Raw genomic sequence first — 24,314 nt, 5'->3', positions numbered from 1 at the left:
AAACCACAATACTAATGCAAAATTTAACTCAAAGTATTCGTAAAATTAACTTTCAGCCCTCATAGAAAAAGCTCATACATTAATGTATCAGTGCATGAACCACCAGCACATCACATAATTCTAAGGAAAACTCACGTAACTTTTGATAAAACCCTCCTAAGTCAGGATCAAACTTACAACCTCAAACCAAACTCTCATTCTTCATGTCATAATTTCTAGCTATTCATGTTAAATATTTTATTATCAACTCCTTTAAAAATACTATTATATTGGAAATAGTTGTGTAGATATATAATACAATTTGAGATTGAGACATCTAGTACACGTAAGTGGTATGCAACTAATCATGGTATTATCCTAGGACTATTAAAAGATCTTTTTGTTTTATTATTTTTCGTAACTACTTTTTTTATTTTTTAAATTTACTAATATTGAAATATTTTTTAACCAAGGTCGGTGGACGATGGGCCCATTTATAATTCAATCATACTGAGGAGACTAGGTCGAACTGAGCCTAAGCAAAGCCCAAGAAGTCCAGCCCAACCCAACAGCAGCCCAAGTACTTCAGATAAGGTCCAAGGTCAACTATCGATCTGTCCTTGTTGATATGAGTATCATAGAGATGAGGTTGACAGAATCTTGGAGGGGAAAGAGTGTCCAGTCTTGGAGGGAAAAGAGTGTCCAGTGGATAATAGTCAGTCCCCTGCCTGGGTCAGAGGGACCAGCAGTCAATACAGAGAACTCAAGGAGTAACGGTCTAGAAGGGAGATTCTCCTAGACCATTATATATGTACATTTTCTCTTTGTAAAAGGGGACACAAGAAAAATAATAGAACTCTTTTTTACTCTATCTTGTTCATGGGTTCTCACTGAGACTAAAAAGGGACACACTCACACAGCCCTCAAGTTCACAACCAATAGAGTTTGGAGAGACTACTCTCGTAAGTTTCTATTAACATTTGTAATTCTTGTGACCTGCTTGTTGATCCACCGTAATAATAACAATCACTCTCAAATCACCATTCTACTCTAGAACAACACACGAATCCTCGCTTAATCATTCACGATTCAATTAGGGTTCCAACACATACGTTCGAACTTCAAGACTTAAATAAGGAATCAGCATTGGTCGCAGGTTATTGTAATTTTGTAAACCCTGATCAAGAGAATGGTACGTTTGAATCGAGTTTTATTCTTAAATTAAATTGCATGTAAACTTTACATATTTAAGTTGTATAATAATTAATTATTGTGGTTGATTAATATTTCAGCTTACTCTATCTCTACTAAGGACAGCAAAGGACCATCCTATGGTATGATCTTCTCACTAGCTCACTGATTAATTCGATTTATATATGTTTCATCCCACCAAATCATGGATTTATGATTATGCGTTATGTTATTAATTCATGGGTGATCAAAAACCGTTGAAACCCACTAATCTTGGAAAACCGGGTTCCAAGATTTGTAAGAGCATAATGAGTCGTTCTATTTTCCTTACATGTCATGTCAGCGTCACATCAGCCTTTTTTGCTTTCTCCCAGCTTCTTTCCATTTTATCTTAAACAGCTTCATTCCATTTTATCTTAAACGGAAACTGCATAGCATCGTCCTATTTTATTTCAATTTTCTCCGTTTTGATTATGTTTAAAACAGAAAAAAATAATTTATTTTTAAATCAAATTAATATCAAACAATATGTAAAATAAAAAATAAACGATCAATAAATTTAGAAACTAAAATAAAATTACAATAAAAATATAACGGTTCAACTGCTATAAATCTCCAAATGCTCGATGAGATTCGTTCGAAGGTTGTGAATAAGTTTTTGATTTAGAAGGGTAGAAAGTTGAGAGAGTATAAACATGTGAAAATATTGAATGGTTTGAGTGATATATAAGGTTGATTCTTTTATAAAAAAGAGTTAACGGTCTAATTACCGTCTAGGGAAAACCGTGGATTAATCCCTGATTTTAAGAGAAACCCAGGGATGATATTCCCAGCCGGCTCTATTTTTTTCCACATTTCCCCGACTTCTTCACGGGTCCACTCCGCATGCTCTAACCGGACGCCCGGACAGGTATACCAAACCTGTTGATATATTATAGAATAAAAAAAGCAATAATTTTTTATTCTATATGTTTTTTTTATAAAAATAAAATACTTTTTTTTCATATATAGGAATATAACGAATTATAATACGTATGTATAAGTTTTTTTTTAATTATAATATATAATAAAAAGTATATATTTTCTACCTTACCGATTTCGTTCTATTAATTTCTTTTTTCGCAAACCTTTAACATTCAAAAGATAAAACGTCTCGTTTTCTTTAAAATCTCCGGTTCAGCCCAAAATTCTGTCAAAACTGACTAACTGGACCATTAATATAAGTTGATTCATGATGTAACTTTGCAGGCAAATATCAGTTGTTTAAATTATATATCTACTTTGGTATGAGTTAAAGTTTGTGTTAGTTTACTTTTTACTTGTGAATTTGACAGCTAGTTGAATTGAAAAATGGGGAGACATACAATGGGCATTTGGTTAACTGTGACACGTTGATGAACATTCATCTCCGTGAAGTTATATGCACCTCACTGGTTAGTATTAGCATCATATCATATAATCTTGCTCAAGTCCTTTTGAAATTTAAACTTTGAATTCAGTTTTAGTCTCATTTTGTAATGATTATTTGTGTAGGACGGAAAGAAGTTTTGGCGAATGCCTGAATGCTACATTCGTGGTAATACAATCAAGTATCTTAGAGTTCCAGAGGAGGTAAGTCGGTTGGATTGTGTTATTATGTAAATGTTAATGTGCATAACTATTTTGCATACATTTATGCACAAATATGTAATTTTTTATTTTATTTTTGTTGTGTGTGTTATTTAATAACCAGGTTATTGATAAGGTTCAAGACAAAAATAACCGTGCAGGTATAATTAAATCTTTCTTTAATTTCATTTTACATGATGATCAGAATTTCTGTTTAAAAGTTATCATTTTCTAAATTTGTTTTCTTTGATTTTCCACACAAAGTTAATGAAATTATGACTCATGTTATTTATGTGCATTGCGTTTTTCAGACAGGAAACCACCTGCGATGGGACGTGGAAGAGGGAGATGCCACGACGGAGGTGGTAGAGGGCGGGGCAGGGGCATGCCAGGTGGCAGGAACGGTGGATACAGAGGTAGTTGAGTAAATATTTATTTTGTTATTTTTTGTTTAATGATGATCCGGTTTGATCGTTTGAAGATCCTTAGTGCTTGCACTAAGAATGTTTTTGTTCTTGTTACAGGTGGAGGGCGTGGGCGGTAGTAAAGTTTCAAAGCGGGCATGGTTTAGAAGTCAGTTGAATTCAGAAGTCTTTTTTAGTAAATCTGTAACCTTTTTAAATCTTGTTTGAAGTGCTTGGTTTTTGGATTCCTGTTTTTCGACTTGACAGCAAGCGTTGTTTATTATAGCATTTGTGAAACTGACTAAATATGGTTGAAAGATATCATTCTTTTAGTTTGACTAATGACACACCCTGATGTGTGAGGATGTATACGGAAAATCTACCCTAATTGTTAATCTACCAAATAATCAAGTATTAAAGTATAGATGCATGTCAATCCTCTTTCGGGTAATGGGTTTTTTTGGAAGATAACTTATTAGTTTGGTCTTCTAAGAGCCAAACGTTGTATCTCGTTCGTTCTAGTGCTAAAGCGGAATATCACGGAGATGGTAATGTTGTTAATCAGTAGTCTACTTCTTGAGTTTCATTGCCCTTTAGTTTAGCTGGTGCATCCATTGTTACTGTGATGAACGTCAGTGCCGGCTACATGTCCACGAACCCGGTGCCACATCCCCAACATCAATTCAAATAAATAAATTTTTACAAAAGGTTTTCAATAAAAATATTGGTTAGTTCTTTTAGTTCCCTCAAAATATTATACCGTCTGCATTTCTGGTTGTATCCAATTTCCAAACGAAGTATTTTGTGTCGCGCTCTGGGAGCCAGATGTTGATGACCCGCAATGTCACCTCAGTCAGAATGTCGTTTTGAGCTAACGACGTATGATAACATGCTTCTCAGTCAGTTCAGTAATTCTGATGTGTGTATATATGTTCACCCTCCAACCCTCGCATACTACTGCGAACAAAGCTAAAACGGCATCCGAAATGGCAACGCTTGTTTGGTGGTTCTTGATTAGCCTTTGTTGTAATATATGTTTCGTATCTAGAAGAAGTTAATGACATTAATACCATTATCTGATTTAAGACAATTTTAGCCCATAGGACTGTTTATATCGCCCACTAATGATGTAACACTTATAGACACAAATCTAATGGCAACACTCAAAAGGAAAACACATTAATCTAGTCAACAAGACAACAATAAATTCCAATTCAACAAATTTATCCAACTTGGTTAAGAAAACATAAATAGGCAATGACAGTCTTCAAACCGACTCCTGGTATAATTAAACACGATAAATGTTCCATATTAAATTTAACTTTCTAGGATGACCTGCTCTTAGACACAAAACACGCATCTAAGTAACCTTTCCCGCTCCATCATTCCACAGTCACCGACCCATCACCTGCACATTTCATCATAATACTATTATCAGCATCTGCATGTGTTTCAGATAACAAGACTTTTTTTATCATACCGCGATAAACTCTTGCTCCTGCTACGACTCCTGCTTTTGCTTGGGCTCCTGCTCCTGCTAGGGCTGCGTTTTTTGGGGCTTTTGCTAACACGTTTTGGGCGCTGAGTTTGGTAGCAAACACATTATAACAGCAATATCAAGAGTATTAACTAGTAACCACGAATAACAATGCTATATAGACTTAGCAATACCAAAATGCAAGGTTATATAATGAGGTTATGCCTTATTGGTTTGACTTACAGATGGTGGAGGAGATCTGGATCTTGAAAGTGATCTGCAAAAGTTCCAAAAACAATCGAGATTTTAATATCCAAAAGTTCCTCTTAAGTGCTCTGATCCAAGAGCCTCGATTCCACTTCCATGTCAGAATCAGGAACCATAATCAACACAATGAACCGAAAATCCACACACGTTTAGCAGCCAAACAGAAACCAATATTCACATGAGCAAAAACAAGACACAAGTAAACAAAATACCAATAAAGCCGACAAACAGCATGCTTTATTTCCTACGTGGTATTTGGAGAAGCAATCACAGTATCACATGATCGGTGATCCAGCTGTTAAATATGTGATTGCGTGTCCACAATCCAGCTTTTTGATTGCTGTCCATATCCATGAACACGATCCCTCTTGATCCAATCTAGCAAGTGAAAGTGTTTTAAAATATTTGCAACAATCCCACCAAAATCCTAACATGCAAATTGCAATACCCTGAAAGCTGCATATAATATCCCATATCTAAAACATTGTAAAACTAGTAGAGTAAACGATGTCAGAAGCCATGTATTTACTCTCTATTAAGCCGGGACCCTAAGAGAATATGTGCTTATTTTTAATCCTACATTCGCTCATTCAGCACTTATTCCTACTGACTTCAACATTCATCTATATCAATAACAGGGTATAAAAATGTAATAAAAGAAAATGCATAAGCAACAAAACTGTAACAATAAAAACATTGAAGTTCATATAGCATTTGCAATAATCAACTTTAATTCATCTAGAACATAAGAAGAGAACAAGAGTATGAACTAATGCATAAATAGTTACTGAAAACAAGAAACGTTAACTTGGTATATGTTACCTTGCTGATGGGCGAGGTTCTGATCCAGAACGAGAACGAGACGCAGACCTTGAACGAGATTTTGAGCGACGAGAAGATTTTGCTTTTGGGGACTTGCTGAACAAAGATAATAATAAACAAAATCAAATTTAAACAACATTAAAAGTAAAACAAAAGAGATGATCAATGAGAAAGCAGGATCCCACCTTCGGCTCCTGCTGCGACTACGACTATAACTGCGGCTGCGACTTCGGCTCCTAGAGCGGCTTGAATCATACTCTTTTACCTGTAGATAGATTTTTAAGTGAAGAGTAAACCACAGGTCCCAAAAAATAAATGTTTAAAACATATAAAACCATAATCATAATAGTTTATGTCATACACGGATGAATCCACGAGAGAAAGCATTACAAAACTCTGAGTCATCCAATTTCCGAATCTGTTAGCAAAAAATAATGAAAATTATGTTTCACTAACACTTTAAAAGAATGACAAGACAATAGAAAAAAAAATTACAGCATATTTCATGTCGTCATAGTTTGTATAGTCCACAATCCCTGTAGTGCCTGAAAAAAATTAGCATCGCCTTATCAAAAATTCAGAATTACTTCTCAAGTAGAAATATCCACATGATTTTTAAAAAATAGAGTTACTTAAAAACTCTTACCGCCACCCTCCTTGAAAACTTGGGAGAAACAAACATCTCCAGCTTTACGCATGTGATCCTGTAGAAAATGTGACCATTAAAAATAATTCTAAGAATAAAAAAAGTGTGGGCTTTATAAAATAAAAGAGAGATGACATTATGAAACCTACAACCATTTAGACAAACCAAACAGTAATCACTTTTAGCATTACCAATTTATTATGCTAGAAAAACTAAAAAGGAATATTTGACAAAGTAAAACATAAATAAATTAGCCACAACAGTGATAAAAATGTTTGTTGCAGCAAATAATAACTGATTAGTGGCATCTACAATCTTTATAAAAAAAATAACAGCTTATCGATCTATGAATCAAAACTCAAATATGATCGATACATGGTTTATCTTGATGATGACGATGATTAATGTTTAATGACACTAATTTCAATCAATCAATCAATCAATCATGCCCAGCAAAACCCCACCGACAGCAAAGCTATAAGTAGGGTCTGGAGAGGGTGGGATGTAGGCACACCGTACCTCTATTCAAAGGAATAAAGAGGTGGCTTCCAGAGAGACCCTCGGCTCTAAGTACATGTGTATGAAGCAAAATAAAGGAAATCAAAGTTTAACAGTTATATAAAAACAACTACTAATTATAATAATATTAATAATAAGATCACAGTTTAACAGCTATATAAAAGCTAATAATAATTATAATAATAATAATAATATATGTAAGGGAAACACCATTATGGTATGTGACCTAAATAAGTTAAGTCTAAGCCCTAAGGTATTCAATTCTCTCTAAAAATCCTTAACTTTAATTCTACTTCTCCACGAATTCCTATCCTCAACCATGTCCTCGGAGAGGTTTAGGTCTATCAAATCCTGCCTAATCCTCTCATCCCAAGTCAATCAATTCAAGAGTATAATTCAGATTAAACCATACTAACCTTAATGACACTAATTTCAATTCTGTAAAAAGTTAAAGTAGATAAACAATCAATTCAAGAGTATAATTCAGATTAAACCATACTAACCTTAAGGTCTTGCCATGAAGCAGAAGAAGGTAACCCAGTGATCAAAACTGCATTATAAAGTACATTAAAAAACATACTTGAAAACAGTGTATTCTAACAAAAGCATGGTAAAACAGAAAGTTTCACACTATAACCCGCACCTCTGTAATCAGATCTTCTAGAAACACCATAAGCACCACCGCCGCCGCCGTCGCCACGGCCACGGCCATGGCCACTGCCATAACTGCCATGACGGTCTGTAGAAGACGAGTTACCGCGTCCACCATGAGCAAGTTCCACCTATATAAAAGCATTATTTTATAAACAATCACCATCCTTACCAACCTAACAGTTCATCACTAATATGTGATTATACGCCTTGTATGTATGACTTACCCTTAATCTATGCCCGTCAAAATCATAGCCATCACGACCCTTAATAGCATCTTCAGCATCACGAGACTCTTCAAACTATAAGAAAAGACACCAAACAACATCAGAAAGAAGAAATACAAAAAGAATAAGTGAATAACCACTAAACAAAATGAAACTCACCTCAACAAAAGCGTAACCTGGAGGTCTTGGTGGGACTTTCAAATCAATGCGAGCTATTGGACCATACTGCAAAATTTTAATAAACAATATAAATAAATAAAAGCTTCAATCTTCAAATCAATCAACAAAAACCACACGGTTTTTAATGTCTTGTAGAACAGAGATTGTTTCCTACTAAGAAACAAAAGTCTAATCTGATTCTCCAATATGAAATATATAACACTGAAAATATGACATTATAATACAAAGACCCTGAATTCTTACATATTTACCCTAGTTTATCGTTACATTAATAAAATTCATACACAATATTAAAAAAAAGCAGCTAAAAAGGGTAAAACTATACAAATTAAGAATCAAACAAATTTAATAATAACAATAATAATCTAATGTGAAACCAGAGGCAGTTAGTTACCTTGTAAAACAAATCTTCCACTTCGCGCTCGCGAATATCGCCGGGAAGATTACCGACATATAGCGTTCTGCTGGAGCGACTCATTGTTTCTGGTAACAAAACATTTACAAACAAACTCAGCACTAATAAGAACATGTAACAGAATTAACAAAACAACTAAAGTTACAAATTCAAAATCAAATAGTAACAGTACATAATAAGTGGTAACAATTCAATCGATTTCATGTTAAAACAAGCATATGGAACTCAAATTTTAACCTAACCTAACATACTTTATTCGTATGGGATTCGTTAATTGTAACTGTATGATGTACGATCGAATATGAAGCCGCTTACCTTTGAATTTGTGATAGATCCGGCTGCCGCCAGCGTCGTTAGGGTTTCAGAGAAGACGATGATGGAGTTGTTACTTGTTAGGATGTAACGCAAGTGCGATGGTTAACTGGAAGCTAAATCTAACGGCTGAGCTTTCAGCTTCAGATACGAAACAGGTGATCAGTTCATCATGTTTTCATAGGCCCATATTTTTGGGCTATAACTATTTATATTTTTAGTGGCGGCCCATTGCTTTATTGTATTCTTATTACTAGCTTTTGAATTCGTGTATTACACGGGATTTGTCATATAATAAAAATAAAAAGATCTATTATCTGAAAGAAATAAACAAAATTAAAGATAAAAAAAAGATAAAATATATGATACAAACAATAAGAAGTCTAAAATCTCAAATTTACAAATTTGATTTTTTTATATACAACATTTGCAAATATTGTTTTGACCAATTACTCGTGAATAACTATGATAAATGAGATGGGTGATTAGAGAATTAAAAGAGAAATTATAACCCATTTCTCAAAACTATTTTGTCTCATAACCCATGGATATGCTGGATAAATAAGATGAGAAATTAGAGAATTGAAAATGAAATTATAACCCAATTGCCAAAATTATTTTGGCCCATGACCAATTGATAGTTAGGATAAATGAGATGATAGATTAGAGAATTAGGGGGTGTTTGGGATTGCTTATTTTCACTAACTTATAACTTATAAACTTTTTGAAAAGTAATAAGGTGTTTCGGAATGCTTATATTGTGAGAGGAAAAGTTTCATAAGTTACAATGTTGTAACTTATTAACTTAATGAAAAGTTATAAGGAGGTAAAATAAGGAATTCCAAACACCCCTCTAGAAAAGAAATTATATGTGACATTCGTCAATTTCGGGTCACTTTTGTTATGTAAACCCGACCCGTTTGTAACCCGAACATTTCAAATATATAAAATATTGGATCTTGTCATTTAAAATATATAAAATATATAAAATATTGTTTTTTTATATTATGCATTGTTTGACCATTTAAACATACCCATTTTTATGCAAACCATAAAAGAATCTTTATACCCAACCCTTCACTCCTTCCCTATATATACACACCCATCTTCTTCATTTTACTCTTGCTACATCTCCAAAAAAAACTCTCTCAAACTCCATAGATTCAAGGTTGTTATTTCTTATGTATTTTTGAAGTTTTGACTTCTCAAGTCAAACTAACTATAGTCTTTCATTCTAACTTGTTCATCTGACATTACTAACTCTTGAATATGGTGGTACAACATATATATAATACACACCCCTTGTTTCCTTTATTTGTTACTTCACCGACTTTGGTTGGTTAAGTTTCGAATGTCATAAGGCAAGGCTTCATGAAGGACTTCGTGTTCTTGATATATATTTACACACACATAACTTATTATACATATCACTTATGACTAACTTCTAACCCTTTAGTTTGTTCATCTTATTTACAAGTTCCATGGTGTGGGTTTGTATAAGACTAACCTCGGTTTAACCGAAACTAGTCCAAACCGGAAACCGAACTTTTGTTTACTAGTTTTGTTAAAATAGTTGTTTAAACATGTTTATTGCTAGATTTGAGTTTCAAAAATCATTTTTACAAGTTCTTTGATATTAAGCATATGGAATCCATCTATGAACTCGTTGGGAGATGGAAACCGAACTAAACCGAAACTTTTGCTTACTATGAACTATTTGTGAGATGGAGACCGAACTATACCGACTTTTACTCGCTTAAGACACACAAGTGTGTTTTTAGTTATCAAGACTTGTATATTTCTTTAAAAAACAGTTTACAAACTGATTTTAATTATTTTTCTTAAGTACTTGGAATCGTTGGATCCAACTTGATCTCATAACATAGTTTGGACCGACAAAACCGAACACTCGCTTAACGTGCGTTGTTAGTTCTAAACAATAGATCTACGTACTTGGTTAAGTGTTAGTATGTTTTAATGAGTTATCTCATAACAATTAATATTTTGGAAAGTTGACTTTGGGTTCGATCATTTGTCAAGACCCGAACCGACAACCCGAACACTCGTTAAAAACCCGTTTTAGTATCTTTAGCCTAATGGAACTTGCATTTTAGCATTTTCCCCACCTTATTACTTAACATTGGTTAAGTAAATATCAAGGTTAGATACTTTAACCCGGTTTTGAGCAAACTTACATTTTTTAAAAGGGTTATTATTATAAATTCTTAAATAGTTACATTTTAAACCTTGAACTTTAATTGATTAGTTTTTGCAGCAATTATTTTATTTAAAGATCTTCAAGACAACCTTTCTAAATCCAAGACTTTCTTTTATTTAGGCTTCATACGTTAAACTCGTCGTTCCGGCAAATCTCCAAATAATCAATCTTTCAAGTTTATTACTTGAACGTGAGTAACTTCATACCCCGTTTTCTATCTTTTATTTTGGGGGTGACATTTCAACTTATCTAAACTAAATGTTTTATACTTGGGTCTTAAACCACAAACGTTGTTGTATACCTTACTTGAATAATTGCTCGATTTGGTGTTCTATGCTTATTTGACTATGTGTTTATTGCTTTTGGATGGTGGAACTATAAATCCTAGACCATTTGGCAACCCCTCATGGCAAGGTGTCGTTAACGTAATGCAATTAACGATAACTATAAAATCCTAAACTATTTGGCAACCCCTTATAGTTGGGTGTCGCTAACTTGTTAGCGATAACTATTTATCCAAGTTTATAGCTATTATTTATGGTTTTGTATACTAGTTTTGTGGCTTTTCATACTATATATCTACTGTTCAAACTTATGAATTGCTCACCAACCTTTGTGTTGATAAACTTTATTTTATGAAATGTTACAGGTTTGCATCTAGGTTGATTATGGAGTTCGGTGAAGAAAACGTCACAAATACCGTTAGGATATTAGCAAAACTGAACAATATTTGATTTGCTATATTTTGTTATATTTTGTTGTATTTGAGTTATGAATATTTGGTTATGTGACATTTTCGATGATGTGAAATGAAATGAGTTTATTAAATATTGTCGCTTTAAATAGTGTCATGCGCTTATGAGCAATCGTTGCACCCCGGCATGTTCCGCCGCCTTTGGTCGGGGTGTGACAGATTGGTATCAGAGCCATGACAATTAAGATAGGTGGTTAGACGTAACGACCTAGAATTGTTATGCTTAGGGTCCTATACGTGTGTTCGTACGTGTTTACTCTATCTAATTGTTCATATCGCATGTTTATTTATTAACTTGTTTAAAATTCACAAATATCCTAAATGATCACATACACACACTTTCATAGTATTTCCAAGGTATCCTTACCTTAAAACGCAAAAAGTAGATTTTCATTGTGTTTTATGGATTACAAGATTAACTTGGATCCCGTTGTTTCAAATCCCTTAAAGGTTGCGTTTATTTCGGGTTTGCAGCCATCATAGGAAACAAGAAATTATAAAATGACCATTTGACAAAAAGATTCCAAGAATCAAAGGTGATTTACTTACCTGGGATGGTTGAGTTATAATGCTCGTTTTCTAGGCCATAAATCGTGTTATAAATGTCAATACTTTAAGTAGTCGAATACAAGCGTTCCGGTCGCCATCCTAATTTTCGGTGTTAAAACAATAGAACTACGGTGATTTCGTGGACTAGTGTTTTGACATGACGTTGTATCTCGATTTATTGTGTTATTATCGTTATTTGAGTCGAAAACATGAAAAAGTTTCGGTGGTTCGTACACATGTTTAGACTCCAATATGTTGTTTTATAAAACTTTTTAGTGTTGGAATATCAAGTCATGGTGGTTCATGCACGATTTTTCCAACTCTATAAATCTCAAAATATCAAATTTTTAAGCTTTAAATTCTCAAAAAAAAAAAACCATTTACTATTGTTTTCGGTTTTGTTATTTATAAACAAAGTTTTATATTTTATCTAACACTAACATCTTCTCCATACTAGCCGGTTGGCTATCGGAAAATCACGTGAATGAGGGTACCCTAACCCTCAAGAAAACAATCGAGAAAACCAAAACCGAGCCCGCTCCCCAAGCCAAGATTGAACCCGCACCACAAGCTATAAACTACTCCAACTCCTCCCGACACAACAACAACAAGAAGAAACCCAAGACTAATTACCGAAACTTTGCCGTCACCCAACCTCAACCACCACAACAAGCCCAAACTCTTCCCCAAAACCGAAAACCTTATATTGGTAACTCCCCACTATGTAACACTTGCCAACTTCACCACCCAACGAACTCGCCGTGTCGCCATTGTACAATTTGCAATCGATTTGGTCACTTCCCCAACACATGCCGATCCACCCAACGAAACCAACCCAACCAACTTAACCCACCAACCCAACCGAGAAACTTTCCCCAAAATGCCCAAAACCGCTATGCACCATACCCATCAAACCAACCCCAACAACCCCGAGCTTGCTTTAATTGTGGTGATCCCAACCATTTCCGCCAAAATTGCCCACGTTTATCTTTTGCCAACCAAGCTCAAACCGTAACCATACCATACTACCAAACACAAGCTTACCAAGTTCAAACTTACCAACCCCAAATTCCCCAACTCAATGCACCACTCATCCAACACATCCAAACAATCCAAGCACCACCTCCACCTCCACAACAAGCACATCAAGTCAACCATGGTAATCAAGGGCGGGCGTTTATGATGAATGCAAATCAAGCTCAAGTAGCAAACGATGTTGTGAACGGTATGTTTTTGGTGAACTATCATTTGGCTTCTATTTTATTTGATACCGGTGCCGATAGAAGTTTTATTTCTTTGAAATTTGAGTCGAAACTTGCGATGCCTCGAACTAAGCTTTCCCGACCGTTCTCTGTTGAAGTCGCCAACGGAAATTCTATTACCATCAATTCCGTCGTCCGCGATTGCTCTCTTATTCTTTCTAAGCATAAATTCTCCATCGATCTCATCCCGATGCAAATGGGTAGCTTCGATGTCATAGTAGGCATGGATTGGTTGTCTTTGCACCGTGCCGAAGTCGTTTGTTTTGATAAATTCATTCGCATTCCGCTTGTCAACGGCAAGGTTCTTAAGGTCTTTGGAAACACAACGTCTCGAAGGCTAAATCTCATGTCGTGTGCTCAATCGCAAAAGTACTTACGCCAAAAGTATGTTCCGTTTTTAGCTCTCTCGGTGACAAAAGACAAAAAGGAAAGGAAGATCCAAGATATTCCTATTGTTCGTGATTTCCTTGATGTCTTTCCCGATGATGTTACAGGTCTTCCTCTCGTTAGTCCGATTGAATTCCAAATCGATCTTGTGCCCGGCGCGATGCCCGTGGCCAGGGCTCCTTATCGTCTAGCCCCGTCGGAAATGCAAGAACTATCAAACCAACTCGAAGAACTTTCCGATAAAGGCTTCATTCGTCCAAGCTCTTCTCCTTGGGGCGCTCCTGTTCTCTTCGTGAAAAAGAAGGATGGTTCGTTTCGTATGTGCATCGATTATCGAGAACTCAACAAACTTACTATTAAAAATCGTTATCCATTGCCACGTATCGACGACTTATTCTACCAACTTCAAGGCGCAACTTGTTTCTCCAAAATTGATCTTCGATCGGGTTATCATCAATTGCGTGTTCGCGAAGAAGACATTCCAAAAACCGCTTTCCGTACTCGATATGGACATTTCGAATTTTTGGTTATGCCCTTCGGGTTAAAAAATGCACACGCGGTGTTTATGGACCTCATGAACCGCGTTTGTAAACCATTCCTTGATAAATTCGTTATTGTCTTTATTGATGACATCCTTATCTTCTCTAAATCCAAAGCCGAACATGAACATCATTTGCGTTCCATTCTCGAGCTCCTTAGAAACGAACAACTCTATGCCAAATTCTCCAAATGTGAATTTTGGCTCGAGTAAGTTCAATTTTTGGGACATATCGTAAACGACAAAGGTATTCATGTTGATCCCGCTAAAATTGAAGCTGTTAAGGATTGGAAAACTCCAATGACTCCCACGGAAATTCGATCCTTCCTCGGTTTGGCCGGATATTATCGGCGTTTCATTCGGAATTTTTCCAAGATCTCTTTGCCTCTTACCTCTCTCACCCATAAGGGACAACCCTTCGATTGGGGTTCGAAGCAAGAGGAAGCCTTTTGTACTCTCAAGGACATGCTTTGCAATGCTCCTATTCTAACTCTTCCCGATGGAAACGACGATTTTGTTGTATTTTGTGATGCATCCCATCAAGGACATGGTTGTGTTCTCATGCAACGAGGTCAAGTCATCGCATACGCATCAAGGCAACTTAAGGTCAACGAGAAGAACTATACGACTCACGATCTCGAACTTGGTGCCGTCGTTTTCGCTCTCAAAATATGGAGACATTACCTTTATGGAACAAAATGTGTGGTTTTTACCGATCATAAAAGCCTTCAACACATTTTTGACCAAAAAGATCTCAACATGAGACAACGACGATGGGCCGAATTACTTAGTGATTACGACTGCGAGATTCGCTACCACCCCGGTAAAGCGAATGTTGTCGCCGGCGCCCTAAGTCAAAAGGTTAATATTAAATCTGTTCTGCTTCTAAGCGTCATTGTTCAAACCGATCTTCAAATTCGTATCTTTCAAGCTCAACGCACATCCGTTGAAGAAGGTAACATGTATGACGAAATGTCATGTGGAGCCGAACTTCAACTCGAAACCAAACCCGATGGTCTTTTGTATTTTCTCAATCGTTTGTGGGTTCCCGATCGCGATGACCTTCGTACTTGTATTCTCGACGAAGCTCATAATTCGCACTATTCCGTTCATCCCGGTGCGGATAAGATGTACTTCGATCTTCGTGCTACCTTTTGGTGGCTGGGTATGAAAAAGGACGTAGCGTTGTTTGTATCTAAATGTCTTACTTGCTCGAAAGTCAAAGCCGAACATCAAAGACCTTTTGGTCTACTCGAGCAACCACCGATTCCCGTTTGGAAATGGGAAGACATTGCTATGGACTTTATCACCAAATTACCCAAAACCCAAAAAGGCAACGATAGCATTTGGGTGATCATCGATCGATTAACCAAATCAGCTCATTTCATTCTGATCCGCGAGAAGTATTCTGTCGAGCAGCTTGCTCAAATCTATGTTCGGGAAATCGTGTGCCGACACGGTTTGCCATTGTCTATCATCTCCGACCGCGATGCCCGTTTTACCTCTCATTTTTGGCGTTCACTTCAAGAAGCTTTGGGAACACGTCTCGATCTTAGCACCGCTTATCATCCTCAAACGGACGGTCAATCCGAACGTACAATCCAAACACTCGAGGATATGCTACGAGCATGTGTTCTTGATTTCGGTGGGAATTGGAATTCTCATCTTCCGTTCATCGAATTCTCCTACAACAATAGATACCACTCCAGCATTGATGTGGCTCCTTTTCAAGCTCTTTACGGTCGTAAATGTCGTTCCCCGATTTGTTAGAACGAAATCGGTGAAGCTTAAATCACGGGACCCGAAATGGTCCAAGAAGCCACCGACGTCATTGATCAAATCCGTAAAAATCTCCTAACCGCTAGAAATCGTCAAAAGAGTTACGCCGACAAACGGCGAAAACCGATCGAATTTAATGTTGACGATCTTGTCCTTCTAAAAGTATCTCCTTGGAAGGGGGTAGTCCGTTTTGGAAAGAAGGGTAAACTAGCTCCTCGTTTCGTTGGTCCTTTTAAAATTCTTGAGCGTGTTGGGAAAGTAGCGTATCGACTTGAACTACCGCAAGAACTTGCCGGTGTTCATCCGACATTTCATGTTTCGAATCTCAAAAAGTGCCTAACCGAGGGTAATCTTCATATACCCCTCGATGAAGTTCATGTTGATGAGTCTATGATTATGGTTGAACGATCCGTTGAGATTATGGATCGCAACGAGAAGAAAACCAAACGTAGTCGTATTCGGTTAGTAAAAGTTCGTTGGGAATCACGGCGTGGCGCGGAGTTTACTTGGGAGCGAGAAGACGCAATGAAAGAGAAGTATCCACATTTGTTTGTATCGTCGTCTTCATCTTAATTTCGGGACGAAATTTCCTAAAGTAGGGAATACTGTGACATTCGTCAATTTCGGGTCACTTTTGTTATGTAAACCCGACCCGTTTGTAACCCGAACATTTCAAATATATAAAATATTGGATCTTGTCATTTAAAATATATAAAATATTGTTTTTTTTATATTATGCATTGTTTGACCAATTAAACATACCCATTTTTATGCAAACCATAAAATAATCTTTATACCCAACCCTTCACTCATTCCCTATATATACACACCCATCTTCTTCATTTTACTCTTGCTACATCTCCAAAAAAAACTCTCTCAAACTCCATAGATTCAAGGTTGTTATTTCTTATGTATTTTTGAAGTTTTGACTTCTCAAGTCAAACTAACTATAGTCTTTCATTCTAACTTGTTCATCTGACATTACTAACTCTTGAATATGGTGGTACAACATATATATAATACACACCCCTTGTTTCCTTTATTTGTTACTTCACCGACTTTGGTTGGTTAAGTTTCGAATGTCATAAGGCAAGGCTTCATGAAGGACTTCGTGTTCTTGATATATATTTACACACACATAACTTATTATACATATCACTTATGACTAACTTCTAACCCTTTAGTTTGTTCATCTTATTTACAAGTTCCATGGTGTGGGTTTGTATAAGACTAACCTCGGTTTAACCGAAACTAGTCCAAACCGGAAACCGAACTTTTGTTTACTAGTTTTGTTAAAATAGTTGTTTAAACATGTTTATTGCTAGATTTGAGTTTCAAAAATCATTTTTACAAGTTCTTTGATATTAAGCATATGGAATCCATCTATGAACTCGTTGGGAGATGGAAACCGAACTAAACCGAAACTTTTGCTTACTATGAACTATTTGTGAGATGGAGACCGAACTATACCGACTTTTACTCGCTTAAGACACACAAGTGTGTTTTTAGTTATCAAGACTTGTATATTTCTTTAAAAAACAGTTTACAAACTGATTTTAATTATTTTTCTTAAGTACTTGGAATCGTTGGATCCAACTTGATCTCATAACATAGTTTGGACCGACAAAACCGAACACTCGCTTAACGTGCGTTGTTAGTTCTAAACAATAGATCTACGTACTTGGTTAAGTGTTAGTATGTTTTAATGAGTTATCTCATAACAATTAATATTTTGGAAAGTTGACTTTGGGTTCGATCATTTGTCAAGACCCGAACCGACAACCCGAACACTCGTTAAAAACCCGTTTTAGTATCTTTAGCCTAATGGAACTTGCATTTTAGCATTTTCCCCACCTTATTACTTAACATTGGTTAAGTAAATATCAAGGTTAGATACTTTAACCCGGTTTTGAGCAAACTTACATTTTTTAAAAGGGTTATTATTATAAATTCTTAAATAGTTACATTTTAAACCTTGAACTTTAATTGATTAGTTTTTGCAGCAATTATTTTATTTAAAGATCTTCAAGACAACCTTTCTAAATCCAAGACTTTCTTTTATTTAGGCTTCATACGTTAAACTCGTCGTTCCGGCAAATCTCCAAATAATCAATATTTCAAGTTTATTACTTGAACGTGAGTAACTTCATACCCCGTTTTCTATCTTTTATTTTGGGGGTGACATTTCAACTTATCTAAACTAAATGTTTTATACTTGGGTCTTAAACCACAAACGTTGTTGTATACCTTACTTGAATAATTGCTCGATTTGGTGTTCTATGCTTATTTGACTATGTGTTTATCGCTTTTGGATGGTGGAACTATAAATCCTAGACCATTTGGCAACCCCTCATGGCAAGGTGTCGTTAACGTAATGCAATTAACGATAACTATAAAATCCTAAACTATTTGGCAACCCCTTATAGTTGGGTGTCGCTAACTTGTTAGCGATAACTATTTATCCAAGTTTATAGCTATTATTTATGGTTTTGTATACTAGTTTTGTGGCTTTTCATACTATATATCTAATGTTCAAACTTATGAATTGCTCACCAACCTTTGTGTTGATAAACTTTATTTTATGAAATGTTACAGGTTTGCATCTAGGTTGATTATGGAGTTCGGTGAAGAAAACGTCACAAATACCGTTAGGATATTAGCAAAACTGAACAATATTTGATTTGCTATATTTTGTTATATTTTGTTGTATTTGAGTTATGAATATTTGGTTATGTGACATTTTCGATGATGTGAAATGAAATGAGTTTGTTAAATATTGTCGCTTTAAATAGTGTCATGCGCTTATGAGCAATCGTTGCACCCCGGCATGTTCCGCCGCCTTTGGTCGGGGTGTGACATTATAACTCATTTGTCAATATGGTTTTGCTTCATAACCCATGGATATGTATGATGAATGAGAAGAGAGATTAGACCTATAATGAATGTGTGATTGCCACATCATCCTCATTATTCATTTATTAGTATAGTCAGATTATAAAGAACATTAAACGTATATTATGGGTTGGCTGAACGTTGAGGTGCACAAATCGGGTTTTTAGAATACCCGGGTTCGGGTATGGAATCGGGTTCGGGTATAATCGGGTACCGGTATGACCGGGTATTTGTAATAATCGGGTCGGGTTCAGGTCAGGTATTGTCTCTAAAAACCATACCCTATGCATCGGGTTCGGGTCGGGTATAGAACCGGGTATTCTAAAACCGGGTATTTGAATACCTTATTTTCGGGTACTGAAAAAACCCTATTTACGGGTTTTTTCGGGTTTTTTCCGGGTATAGATTGGATTTTATAAAAGTTTGCACTTTTTAGGGGTATTTTTAAGGTATTTTTCGGGTATACATCGGGTATTTGAATTACCCGGTTCCGGGTATGGAACTGGTTCGGGTTTTCGGGTATTACCGGGTACAAATCGGGTCCGGTTCGGGTTTTAGTGCCAAAAAGCATACCTTATCCGTACCCTACTGGTAGGGTCGGGTACGGATTCGGGTATTAAAAAAACCGGTTCCGGGTTTTTTTTTTCGGGTCCGGTTCCGGGTTCGGGTTTGTTGTGCACCTCTAGCTGAACGTGGTTCATTATTCGCTAAATATATCATGTCATGCCCGGTCTTGGAGGCATGAACGTATGACTAATGGTTTGTATCGATTTTCTAAATACATTAGAGTTGTGTTATGCAACGGAAAAACAATTTTTTTTAATCTATAATATATATAAATGAAAACATAAAAATCATACGTGTCGCAATGTGGTCGCTCCTCTTTTTTTTGGAGTCATCAGATTTGCTTAATATTTAAATAGAGGCTCCTCATTCATTTGACCCGAATTCACGGGTATGTGTTTTACCAAACCCAGATATTATTGATTAAAAAAACACTTTAGATTTATCATGCATTTTCGTGCAATGATTTAGTATTCTATAATGTTTCTCACTTATAAGGTTTATTTATTTATTTATTATTATTATTATTATTATTTTTTGCAATGAACATCACCAATATCATAGAAACATTCAAACAATTTACAATGAAGTGGCAGGTAAGCGGGCAAAGACGCTCCGTCGCAACCCCCTTTTGGATAGCAAACCCAATTCTGCTAAAAACAAAGTTTCAATTCTTATGGGCCGATACGTTACTATGCACAACTTTCTGAACCCTATTCAAAGAGTCCACGGCATCCGGAGCTAAGAAACCAAAAGTGTCAAAGGCAAAGGGGATAAACACGTATTGATTCTCCAAACAAACTCTCTCGTGTTTAGCAACCTTTTCTAAACCCAAAGTAATTGAACCTAAATAAGTAAATGACGTGTTTACTTTTATTATTGAGTTACAATTTTTTGAAGTTATAATGGTATTGAAGTTTATTACTTAAAAAGTAATTATAATTATATATGATATTTCTACTAAATAAGCACCACACCACGTTCATTTGTCGATCTCAAGTGTGTGGAATTATCTTTTGCTATTTGGTTACCCTGGATATCCGAACTTTATTCATTGGTTATTAAAAAAATGTTTAAATGAAAAAAAATGTTATTAGGTTACCAGCTCTGTATTATTTAATTTTTATTTGCTTTTAGTTCCTTTATATTATATATTTTGTCTAGCTTTTGTAAGATACTTATTCTCATGCACTATATTTTTCAACAAACTTGACGTATCATTGCAAAAGTCATTAGAGCAAACACATGTTTTTCTTTTTCGAATAGAAAAAACACATATAAGTAGGAAAAGTGTTAACCGTAGCTTTTGATGAGAAAATATGTTACTAATACTTTTCAACAATAAAAAAAAAAGAGTTGCATACCTGAAGAAACACTAAGTGACCCGGTGCAGATTATAGATAATCTGGGGGTTAAGTAATGTTTCCCACGAGAATGAGGTCCAACAGAGACAGTTGTTCTTCAGGGGACCTGCAAAACAAACACCGTAAGCTCGTCACTGAGAAGGGGGGGTTCCTCCTTGTGACCACCCTCTGGCGTGAGAATCAGACTAGATTGCTCTGAATATAAGTGTATATTAAGAGATTGCTAGATAACAGGATAGCAGATGATCTCACCATTCCAAGATGTTGTAGTATTTATAGCCGAAGGTAGGTTTCCTAGAAGGTACAGCCGGCTGAATAGTATTCCTGTTCTACCAACAGTGGACCATGCACAGGCCATACTGGTTGGTGGGTAGGTTACGGCCAACAGTAACAAAGTCGGCTGCACTATTCAACCAACTGTAGATTATGCACGTCCCACCTACTGTGGATTGTACGCAGGCCATGCTGGTTGGTGAATAGGTTACGGCCAACAGTAACACTATTCCACCAACTGTAGGCTGCGCATGCCCCACAGTAAGGGTTGGTGAGTAGGCAGCGGCTAATAGTGACAAACAGTACTAGAGGGTGCTCCTCCTCGCACTGTTGTCGGTGAGCTGTCACCCTGTGATTGACTCATGGGCTGTTCTGGTCAGATCGTCTGTCCTATCCATACCTCGGTAGGTATAGTACAAAAGATCTTTCAGAATCATACAGACTGGCTCATTTAGGCGGGATTGTTCCCGCCTTGCTCATTCCTTCATGTGACTATTGAAGTAGCTAGTGTCTTGTGCGTGTAGCCCTGCTGTCTGCGGGTAGCCTTCCCTGATGGCTTGTATCCGCAACTGCGGGAACAGGCGGGGTACTTCACCATTGGGAGGCTTTCCCTGCGTGTACAGCTTGCGTACTGCGCGTAAGGTTCTCTGAGCATGGTGGGTCCTGCGGGAGCAGATGGCCTTTGCGCAGACGTCCCTGTTCAAGGTGAGTCCTGCGGGACCAACTGGGCTCTGCTGGGACCTACCTCTTCAAGTCCCCCCAGTTCAATGTTCTTCTCATGAATGTTTAATAAAGTGAGGTGAACATTTGGACTTTAAGCAAGGGGTTTTGAAAAGGGGTTTTTAGTTTTTAAGGTTCTCCGTGGGGATTCTTCCTGCGGGTTTCCTAATGTCACTTGCAAAAATTCCCGATTTTTTTGCTTGATCTTTGGGTATGATGCGGGTAGGTATGTAACCTTCTCGCAAGTCAGGAGCGTTGAGTCTCACTTGTATATATTCTCCATGGGGTTCTGGTGGTTTTCAACATAGTGATCAATTATGTTAAGACCACCAATTCCATTACGGAGTTTCAAACAATATAATTCTCGACGTTCCCGTTATGCGGGGATGTTATTCCTCTATCCGCAAGCATTGCTCGGAAGATCCTTCTTGGTTTCAATTCTCTGCGGGGCGCAAGGTATGTGAAGGGTTTTGCCTTAACACTACCCGCGCTCGTCTTACGGTTACTTTACTTCCAAGGTACTGGGGTCCATTCCCTGCGGGTGCTAGGTATGTGAAGGCTTTTGCCTTAACACTGTACCCGCACCTGTCTTATAGTTACTTTGTTGCCCAGGTATTCTTGACTTCAATTCCCTGCGGGTGCTAGGTATGTGAAGGGTTTTGCCTTAACACTGTACCCGCACCCGGCTTATGGTTACTTGTTTGCCAAGGTAAGGGGTATTTTCCCGCTTACTTTTTTGAATCTTTTTGAATTTTTTGAAATTCGAAGGGTTGGTGGAAAGATAAGAACAGTCCAAACCTCTGAAACGTCGTGCGACGGTTTCTTCTGACTGTGTCAGGACGTGCAGGAAGTTATGGTGACGTGACAGTACATGGTCATTCCAGACGCTTTTTCAGGCGCGTGGGCGCGATTTTTCGGGCGCGTGGCCGCAAAATTACTGGCACGCGTCCTTTTGACAGCTGTTGCCAGCTTGCTTTTTGCCACGCGTCATAGTTTCATTGCACATTCAATTTCTCACTCCTCCGCATTAAATTCACCGCATTAATTGCGATTAGTATATAAAGGGGGTGGAGGATCCTTTCCAATTCACACTCACATTTTCTCTTCATCTTTACAGCGATTTCCGGTGAATACTCTATTCAGTCGAGCATTCCCTTGAAATCGTTTTCTTCTCCCTTCTGCAAGATGTCTTCACATGATTTCGAGTCTACGACCGATGATAGGAGTACTGCTGGCGAGTGCCAGTGTGCTCTGCCCGGCGATCAGTACCGGTATGTTGTTAGGAAGTTCATGCTCGATCCTCTCGAGCCTGAGTTTCCTGAACCCCATCAGACCGTGTACGATGCCCCCAGAGGCAAGATCGGGGTTTATGCAGCATTCTTTGTCTATGGGAATCTTAGGTTCCCATTGACAAAGTTTGTTTACCGTGTCCTTGAGAGGCACGGTGTTCATTTGACCGAGCTGCACCCTATGGCGGTCGCCAAGATTCGCCACTTCGAGTGGGTGTGCCGGATTTTGGGCATCGAGCCCCATGTGGACCGCCTGATGACCTTCTATACTTGGAGGTGCATCCAGGGGTGGTACACCCTGACAACCCGTATTAAGGGTTTAAAGATTTGCGCGACCGAGCGCAGTCTCCGATCGTGGAAGCGGGAGTTTTTCTACATATCCGCCCGCGTCGTCCCCCTTGCCATGAAGTTTAAAAATGGCCAAGCAATTCCGAGCCTTCACGCCCCCAACTACCAGGAGGCGGAATGGTTCTCGAAGATATCCCTGGTCCAATCTCCGGTTTACCGGTTTGCGGAGTCCTGGATGGTGATGTTGGGGATGAGCCGGGTGTGGAAGGAGGCGTCTCAGGTTCCCATACTTCTCGAATACGGTTTGAACTCTATTCCTTATGGTATGTCTTGTCTTTTTTACTGATACGAGTTTGTCTTCTAACTGTTTCTTTTCTTTCAGAGGGGAACGATTTGGAGTCGCTCCTGTACCCGCGGGAAGCTGACGGTCCCGCGCGGATGGGTACTCGTGCTCTAGACGAGGGCGAGTTGCCCATCCTGGAACAAACGGCGGATCGGTTTGTGGAGGTCTATCCGCTGGGCCACGAGATCCTGAGCCACTGGCGGCCAGGTAAGGCGATATTCTACCCTCAATCCCTCAATGCTGTACCCGCTGCCGGAATTCATGACATCCCTTCTTCTAAGGAATCCGCAGATGGTCATTCGCTGGTGCGGAAGAGGAATGCTGCCGGCGGAAAGGGGAAGGAGAAGGTGGCCTCCACAGCCGATCCCGTGCTCCTATCTGACACTGAGTCAGATA

The 24,314-nt window shown here is 37.5% G+C and overlaps 2 protein-coding genes across 5 annotated transcripts; one reads left to right on the top strand and one right to left on the bottom strand.

Annotated features, from left to right (window-relative positions):
• Positions 1–622: 622 nt before the first annotated feature.
• LOC143553833 (sm-like protein LSM4) lies at positions 623–3,255 on the top strand. The gene is made up of 6 exons (XM_077043733.1): positions 623–694; positions 1,272–1,313; positions 2,505–2,603; positions 2,704–2,781; positions 2,903–2,939; positions 3,090–3,255. The coding sequence occupies exons 1-6, from the start codon at positions 623–625 to the stop codon at positions 3,200–3,202; spliced, it is 441 nt and encodes a 146-aa protein (XP_076899848.1). The 3' UTR covers positions 3,203–3,255.
• A 1,192-nt stretch (positions 3,256–4,447) lies between these two features.
• On the bottom strand, positions 4,448–8,863 carry LOC143553850 (serine/arginine-rich-splicing factor SR34-like). 4 transcript variants are annotated; one of them, XM_077043752.1, is made up of 14 exons: positions 8,702–8,863; positions 8,366–8,454; positions 7,951–8,016; positions 7,792–7,866; positions 7,557–7,695; positions 7,417–7,463; positions 6,395–6,452; positions 6,244–6,293; positions 6,110–6,166; positions 5,934–6,013; positions 5,749–5,844; positions 4,903–4,936; positions 4,663–4,763; positions 4,448–4,590 (listed from the first exon to the last, which is right to left on the bottom strand). In XM_077043752.1, exons 2-14 carry the CDS (start codon positions 8,447–8,449, stop codon positions 4,587–4,589), a joined length of 891 nt encoding a protein of 296 aa, XP_076899867.1. In that variant the 5' UTR covers positions 8,450–8,454; positions 8,702–8,863; the 3' UTR covers positions 4,448–4,586. The 4 variants fall into 4 exon arrangements, 3 of the variants coding, with proteins under 3 accessions (XP_076899867.1, XP_076899869.1, XP_076899868.1); XR_013138906.1 differs by lacking the exon at positions 4,448–4,590 and adding an exon at positions 5,139–5,304 and having other exon boundaries at positions 4,745–4,763; positions 4,903–5,017; XM_077043754.1 differs by lacking the exons at positions 4,448–4,590; positions 4,663–4,763 and having other exon boundaries at positions 4,903–5,017.
• Between the last annotated feature and the right edge of the window lie 15,451 nt (positions 8,864–24,314).

This window comes from Bidens hawaiensis, unplaced genomic scaffold (assembly GCF_021521415.1).
Source record: "Bidens hawaiensis isolate Kalapana, Puna unplaced genomic scaffold, B.hawaiensis_p1.1 tig00017381_1, whole genome shotgun sequence".
NCBI classification, from domain to species: domain Eukaryota; kingdom Viridiplantae; phylum Streptophyta; class Magnoliopsida; order Asterales; family Asteraceae; genus Bidens; species Bidens hawaiensis.
Note: the sequence above shows the minus strand (reverse complement) of the source record. Positions and strands in the feature narration are given on the sequence as shown.

What these genes read in the sequence shown, in the direction of transcription:
- LOC143553850 (XM_077043752.1), bottom strand. Translation starts at nt 8,449, where the DNA reads ATGAGTCGCTCCAGCAGAACGCTATATGTCGGTAATCTTCCCGGCGAT. An exon ending in CTTCATGGCAAGACCTTAAG is followed by an intron (nt 6,453 to 7,416) that starts GTTAGTATGGTT and finishes CATTTTCTACAG; the next exon opens with GATCACATGCGTAAAGCTGG. An exon ending in AGTTTTCAAGGAGGGTGGCG is followed by an intron (nt 6,294 to 6,394) that starts GTAAGAGTTTTT and finishes AATTTTTTTCAG; the next exon opens with GCACTACAGGGATTGTGGAC.
- LOC143553833 (XM_077043733.1), top strand. Translation starts at nt 623, where the DNA reads ATGAGGTTGACAGAATCTTGGAGGGGAAAGAGTGTCCAGTCTTGGAGG. An exon ending in AGAGTGTCCAGTGGATAATA is followed by an intron (nt 695 to 1,271) that starts GTCAGTCCCCTG and finishes TTAATATTTCAG; the next exon opens with CTTACTCTATCTCTACTAAG. An exon ending in CAGCAAAGGACCATCCTATG is followed by an intron (nt 1,314 to 2,504) that starts GTATGATCTTCT and finishes TGAATTTGACAG; the next exon opens with CTAGTTGAATTGAAAAATGG.